The 6,612-nt window shown below is 45.9% G+C and overlaps 1 protein-coding gene across 1 annotated transcript in view; it reads left to right on the top strand.

Annotated features, from left to right (window-relative positions):
* The window catches only part of AFDN (afadin, adherens junction formation factor), a 119,870-nt gene that overhangs the window by 38,352 nt on the left and 74,906 nt on the right, over positions 1-6,612 (top strand). The window contains exons 8-9 of the mRNA XM_023728482.1: positions 4,015-4,109; positions 5,031-5,293. Of these exons, the coding sequence (XP_023584250.1) occupies positions 4,015-4,109; positions 5,031-5,293 (358 nt within the window). The remainder of the gene's footprint in view (positions 1-4,014; positions 4,110-5,030; positions 5,294-6,612) is intronic.

Here is a 6,612-nt window from a genome sequence, read left to right as displayed (position 1 = left end):
CCTGGCGTTTACGCATCCTCACTGTCTGTTCTGTGCGTGCTCCATGGACTCACGGGCGCTCTGCCCTGTCACCTGGCCGGGCTGTAGGGGCGCTCGGGCTCTTGGCCGCCTGGCTGGCACCATGTTTTTCAGCAAAGCTGTGCTTTCTTGCTTGGAGTATGTCGTCATATTTTGTGTATCTCCATCTTTCTTAAATAACTCGTTACTATTTTTATTGGAATACTTCTTTGTGTATTTTGTATTTTAAATGTTTTTTTACATGTTAAATTTAAAATCACCTACTTTTCCAAGCTGTATAAAGTGTACTCACCTTTTAGCATCTTAGGTTAATTTGTTGGATTTTCTTTAAACGGATCATATGTATTATTTCATTAGACATTAACCAAACTCAGAGTCTTGGTTTTTCTTTTTTAAATATAAACAAGGAATATTTATTACCCATTTTGCTGTTTGTGCATATGCATACAGTATCTAAAACATTTTTAAATCTCTTGGTTAATTTATTGTTAAAAATGCTCTTATCATTTTGTTTTCATGTTTGTTAATTTCATACTGTGAAGTAATGGAACAAAACAGAGAAAATGCATTTCCAGTTTGACTTGGTGTGTGTGAAAAAATGAGCAGAGTAGTCAACTTTGACCAAATCGTCCTTAGGTTTTTGCCATTTGTAATTGAGGAGAGTTAGATTTTTTTCTTTTTCAATAGTTAGCCAAAATATGCTCAATGATGTATGTTTTAATAAGGTTCAGATTTTTTCAGTAGTTTCTTAGTTGACTGCTGTATTGGTCCACTAAAATACAGACTCAACAGGAGCATGAACTTCCGTCCACTTTCTGCAGCCACACTCTGGCGCCCAGCAGGGTGCCTGGGACAGGGCAGGCCTGGGACAGGGCAGGCGGGGACAGGGCAGGCACAGTGTGCATTCCTACTGAATCATCCATCCACCCCTTAGTCCTGTGCTCTAACTTACCGCGGATCACCCTGGAAAGTGCCCACGGGCCGAGGCAGAATCACGTTCTAGAAGTGGCCTTGGAGTGAAAATGGAGGTGTGTTTTAAGAGACGCTCTTAGACTGTTGTTGTGGGTCTAGTTCCTCTTCTTGTTTGGAACTTCAGAGAAGGCTTTCTGGTGGAGTGCTGTCGTACGTGGGGTAGGTGTTTAGAGAGATTTGTCCCTGTGCTTTTAGAGGTGCTCGCAGTTATTTGTGGTTACCTAGTGGGAAGAAAAGGGGCCCTGGCAGTACAGTGACTTAAGCGCTCGGCTGATAACTGAAAGGTTGGTGGTTCAAACCGGTCAGCATCTCCACGATCTGCTCCCATAAAGATTACCAAAAACCAAACCAAACCCGTTGCCATCGAGTCGATTCCAACTCTTAGCGACCCTGTAGGGCAGAGTAGAACTGCCCCGTAGGGTTTCCAAGGCTGTAATCTTTACGGAAGCAGACGGCCACATCTTTCTCCCGCTGGCCTTGCGGTTAGCGGCCAGTGTCCTAACTACTGTGCCAGCACGGCTGCTTTGCCTATAAAGATCACAGTGTAGGAAACCCCGTGGGGCAGTTCTGCTCCGTCACATGGGGCCCCTGGGGGTCAGAGTCGACTCGAGAGCACACAGCAACAGCAGTAATGGAAGAAAGAATACCTACTGAGGAGGGGAGGAGAATTTGGAATTTTTGTTTTAGGCAATAATTTATATGCTTGTTGCTGCCTATAAGGTGATGGTTGTGCATTTAATAAAATAAGAGGGAAATGGACAAGAAGAAAGATTTCAGTTATTTACACATTAGCTGCGCCCACCTCCCGTCTCCCCACCTTTCCCAAATCAAACCAAACACCATTTTATCTCCCAAGTGTGACTGCCGCATTTGGGTTATTAAAAACGTACAGAAGCTGTATTTATGGTTTTCTGTTATTATTGTGAAGTGGTAAGAAAGAGACTGGGAAAGAAGGTGATCTCTAATCCATCTGTCGATAGATTTCCGTTGTTACAGTGAGGTGGTGAGAATGGGAAGGAAGTTTGTGTTCTCCTTTCTCTGTATACTTCTCTGTCCGCTGATGTGAAGGGTGATGTAGGAGGGTGTCTGTCTTAATTAGATGGCTCATAAGGTAGCTTTCAGAAGCGTTCAAAATTCAGAAGAATATTAATGTGAAGTTTTCTTTCACTCTTCGCGGATGTTTTTCATGTTTTTGTGTTTTTAACTTTATATTCAAGGAATTGTTTTTTTACACATGATCACTTATTTGCTCCTTTTACTTTCTTTATAATTTGTGTAATTTCTGTGTATTACATCATTTTCTTCATTTTTAATCACTCATTATTCTCTGTTTATTCGTTCAGTCTTTATTGGGCAGAACCAGCCACCGCTGAGTGTGAGGATAAAGACATTTACAAAACTCAGCCATCACGGAGCTCAGGGGAGGCGGGAGAGACAAGTAAATGGCAATCATAATAAAACAGGCTTCGTAACCCAGGGTTCTGTGGGAGGACATACGAGGGACACAGAATAGCTCTTAACCAGGGCGTGTGTTTGTTTGAAACAGAGCAGAACAGTCAGCATTGCTGGGGGCCTAGACTCAGCAAGTCTGGACGGGAACTGTGTTCAGTAAACCCCAGATGACTCTGACGCCGCATCTTTGGATAAGCACTTTGTAAGAACAGTTTGAGTTGGAGGATGAATCCACTCTAACGCACATGATGTCCGTGTTGCTCATCCGCCCTCACACCAATTTCACAGATCTCTGAAGTACTCCAGAATCTGAAATTTTTTCATCAGAACATTATTTTGTGTACTCTAAAATGGGCAAAAATTCTCACAGCTTGCATATTTGTGGTGTCTTTTGCCTGTGAGAATTCAGACCATGCCTTGGCTAAGAGAGTTTAGCTGTCTGGAGCTGGATGTGTAAGTGCAGACATTACACAGCTTTCAACTTCTGATGTGCCCAGAGCTTCACTTCCCCATCCAGTGACTGAGCTTTGGGCTGGCCACTGAGTGAGGGACCCTGAAAGGTAGGAAGTAAGCAGTGGCGTGGGTCAGGAAGGCCTCCCTGTACGGACACTTCGTGTGGCACGTGTGCAACACCAGCTGAATAGGCGTGGCTGTGCGCGCAGGGTGACCGCAGAGGTGGCCAAGGTCACCGGTTCTGGGAGACACATTGTTTCCTGTCATAGCATCTCTGAGAGCAGAGTGAGTCTTCCGCTGACATACTGCACTAGATGGAGTACGGTGGGCGAGAAATGAGTAAACATCTGGACGTGAGTGGGACAGATGCCTTTGGCAGGGGGTCTTCTTCCTCTTCCTCCTCCTCCTCCCCGCCCCATCCCCGTGATAGACATTCATGTACAGGGAAATCAAATATTTCAACAGTTCACAAAGGCATACAACGACAAAAACAAAGGCTAGTCGTCTTTTCTGCCCCTCCCCCACCCCATTCCATGCTAGTAAGCATCTTAAGAGTGGTTCATAATCCGGAATGGACATCAGAATCCCAGGGGTAGGGGTGGGGGGTGCTCGGAAGACACAGCCTCAGGCCTGGTCCCTGAAGACTGGGCTCTGAGGACAGGCCTCTGCCAGGCTCCACACGTGGTACAGGTGTGCGCCGTCAGCCTGTGCCGCTGGGCCACGCAGGCCGCAGCTCACTGTCGGACGAGCTGGGCTGGTGCTGAGGCCGTCTTTGAGGAGCTTCATTTTGCTAGTAGAACCGTCCTTAGAAATTGTTAACAAGTCCAGGGTAGCAGGGCAGAGAAAAGTTCTTATGTGATAAGAAACGGTTGGAATGAAGGGCGGTGTTAACACTTTGTTAAACAAAAGCTGATGATGTGTTTATTTCTTAATTTGAATATTCTGCATCAAATTTGTTAAATTATGTGATATAAATTTGGAGCATTTTGAAAAGAAATCCTGAGAACAAGTGAGAGCTGTAGTGTCACTTCTAAGGTAGCTTTTTGTTTGTTTCCTTCAAATAAAATCTCGAGTAGCTTGGGCTTTGCAAAGGCAACTCTGTTCCTCTTCTTCTCACAGATGGCTCTGACTCCAGAGATAAGCCAAAGCTCTACCGCCTTCAGCTCAGCGTCACTGAGGTGGGGACAGAGAAGTTTGATGACAACTCCATCCAGGTGAGCGGGCCTGTGGTGGCTCTGGCCGTCTCGGTAACTGGGAGTCACGCACAGTACAGTGCCTGCCAGGTGGTGGGGCGTGAATGGAGGAAGGAAAGAGGAGCGAATGAATTGATGTGGAAACCTTATATTAGATACAAGTATTTTGTCTAGTCTGGGCTACTCTGCTCTGCCTTGGTGTGAAGAGCAGTGTGCGTTTGTATCCAAGCTCCACCTCTAGAAGTGGACTGGTGATCCAGTTCCTCCGAGACCGTTTGCTTTTCTCTAAAGGTGGCGACAACTGTTGTGTGCGTCTGCTTTCAGGATGGAGGGCGTGATAGCCAGTGTGAGTGTGCCCGTCACTGGGTCTGACACTCAGTCGTAGGCCTTCAGAAAGTCACAGTTAAAATGTCAGTCGAATGCATCTCAGCCACCTAAAACAGAACTTAACAAACTCTTTTGAGCAAGTAAGGTGGGACTTGAGTTGAGTCAAGTTGAACTCGCAGGTCTCTGTACTCTGTGCTGCTGGTCTCTCAGACAGAGCGTGAAGGTCATTTCAGTTCCTGCACGGCTGCGTTCTTAGCATAGCGGTAAAGCAGACAGGAACTTTTAATCATCGTAATCTATAGATTAAACCATTCACTAACTAAAACATGTTTGTTAAGATGATGGTACACTTTTTAGTGGGAAGTTAAAATATGCCTTAAGTCACTGGATGATAAAAATAAAATGTTTAGTTATTCTGACATTATTTTGATAGTGCTTAATTATTTTGATACAATTCGGGGAAGATCCACACACACCCACACACACACACACAGAGGCACTGAAACTCCAGTGTTTATTATGTTTGTCTTAGAAGGGAATTCACAGTTTTAAAGTTCTGGTTTTACATATTATGTGCTTGATGATGGAAGTTCCTTTGGCTTCTTGTATTTTCAGCTCTTTGGCTCAGGAATCCAGCCTCATCACTGTGACCTCACAAACATGGATGGTGTCGTGACTGTGACCCCGAGAAGCATGGATGCCGAGACGTACGTGGAGGGCCAGCTCATCTCAGAGACCACCATGCTGCAGAGTGGCATGAAGGTCCAGTTTGGATCACTGCACGTGTTCAAGTTCGTGGACCCCAGCCAGGATCACACTATTGCAAAGAGATCTGTGGATGGGGGTCTCATGGTCAAAGGCCCCAGGCACAAACAGGGGTAAATACTGCAGATAAGCTTCAAGAATTTTTGAGTGTTGGGATTATGCTTAAAGTAGTTTTCATTAGGAACAGATGGCTTATTTTTTGTTTTGTTTTTTAAAAATCAAAGTCGGGGGTGTGCTTCTGGCTCTTACTGATTTGGGGTGGTTCTGGTTCTTATTCTTCTTATTGATTTGGGCTGGAAAGAAGAGGACAGAAAGACCTTTACTTCATCATCCTAAAATTGGAACTTCTGGCTGGTCGTACAACTGTTTTTATTTTTATTTTTAGCTGATACTTTAAAACACTTTATTGTTCTTTGTGAAGAATTACGCTGTTTTATGTAATTATCCCGTCTAAGTAGGACGTTTTTTGAGGTTTTTTTTTTTTTCCTCCTATCGGTGATAATGAAACATACTAAGATCTGTCTCCTCTAGTCTCCATGTGATCAATACTGCAGATTCTCTGTGCTCATGGAGAAGATCATGTTTGTCAACAGAACATGTAGTTGATTACTGTAGAAAACTGGAAAAGCACACACTGCCTTCCAGTGCCCTGGGGGGCAAAATCTGTGAAAGTCTCAGGTCCAGGAAAGTCTTCTGTTCTTTGCCTTCTTCTCCTAAACGTGCATGTTTGCACATGCACACACATGTGACACACGTCGTGTGCTCAGAGCCTGTACGTCTAAGGTGATCTGTTTTTATAAAACACTGCTGTGAAAGTCAGCTCAGTAAGGACTCCAGGGTGTTTGGGCTCCACCTAGTGCCTGTCTGAGGCCTTGCAGCGTGGGCCTCTTCCTGGAAAACAAAGATCTTTTCTTACTGTCCTTATCTAGTAACACTTTTTTGGGGAGGGAGTAAGATTTCCACTTTGGTAATGTTAAGTTTTCAGAAGTAAGAATGTACTATCTAGCGACTTGATTGTCGGTCTTGCAGGTGGATAGGGCACCAGCGGTGGGAAGAACAGCTGCAGGGGCTCTCCCCTCACTGCAGGCATACCTCTGCTGAGGGGTCAGCCCCAGGCCGAGGCTCCAGGACCCCAGACGGCTTTGCTCAGAGCTTCACCTTAGGGCCGGGTGTCAGGGCCAGGTGTCAGCCCCGGCCTGAGACACGCAGACTGGGTGCAGCAGTCTTACCTGCAGGGCCCCTCACGGCTTTGCTCAGAGCCTCACCTGTGGGTGAGGTGTCAGCCCCGGCCTGAGACACGCACACAGACCTGGTGCAGCGGTCTCCTTGCAGGGCCCCTCACGGCTTTGCTCAGAGCCTCAGCTTTGGGTCAGGTGTCAGCCCGGGCCTGAGACCTGCGCAGACTGGGTGTGGCGGTCTCCCTGCAGGGCCC

The sequence above is a fragment of the Trichechus manatus genome, unplaced genomic scaffold (assembly GCF_000243295.1).
Source record: "Trichechus manatus latirostris isolate Lorelei unplaced genomic scaffold, TriManLat1.0 scaffold00002, whole genome shotgun sequence".
NCBI classification, from domain to species: Eukaryota; Metazoa; Chordata; class Mammalia; order Sirenia; family Trichechidae; genus Trichechus; species Trichechus manatus.
This window is presented reverse-complemented; position numbering and strand designations above follow the sequence as displayed.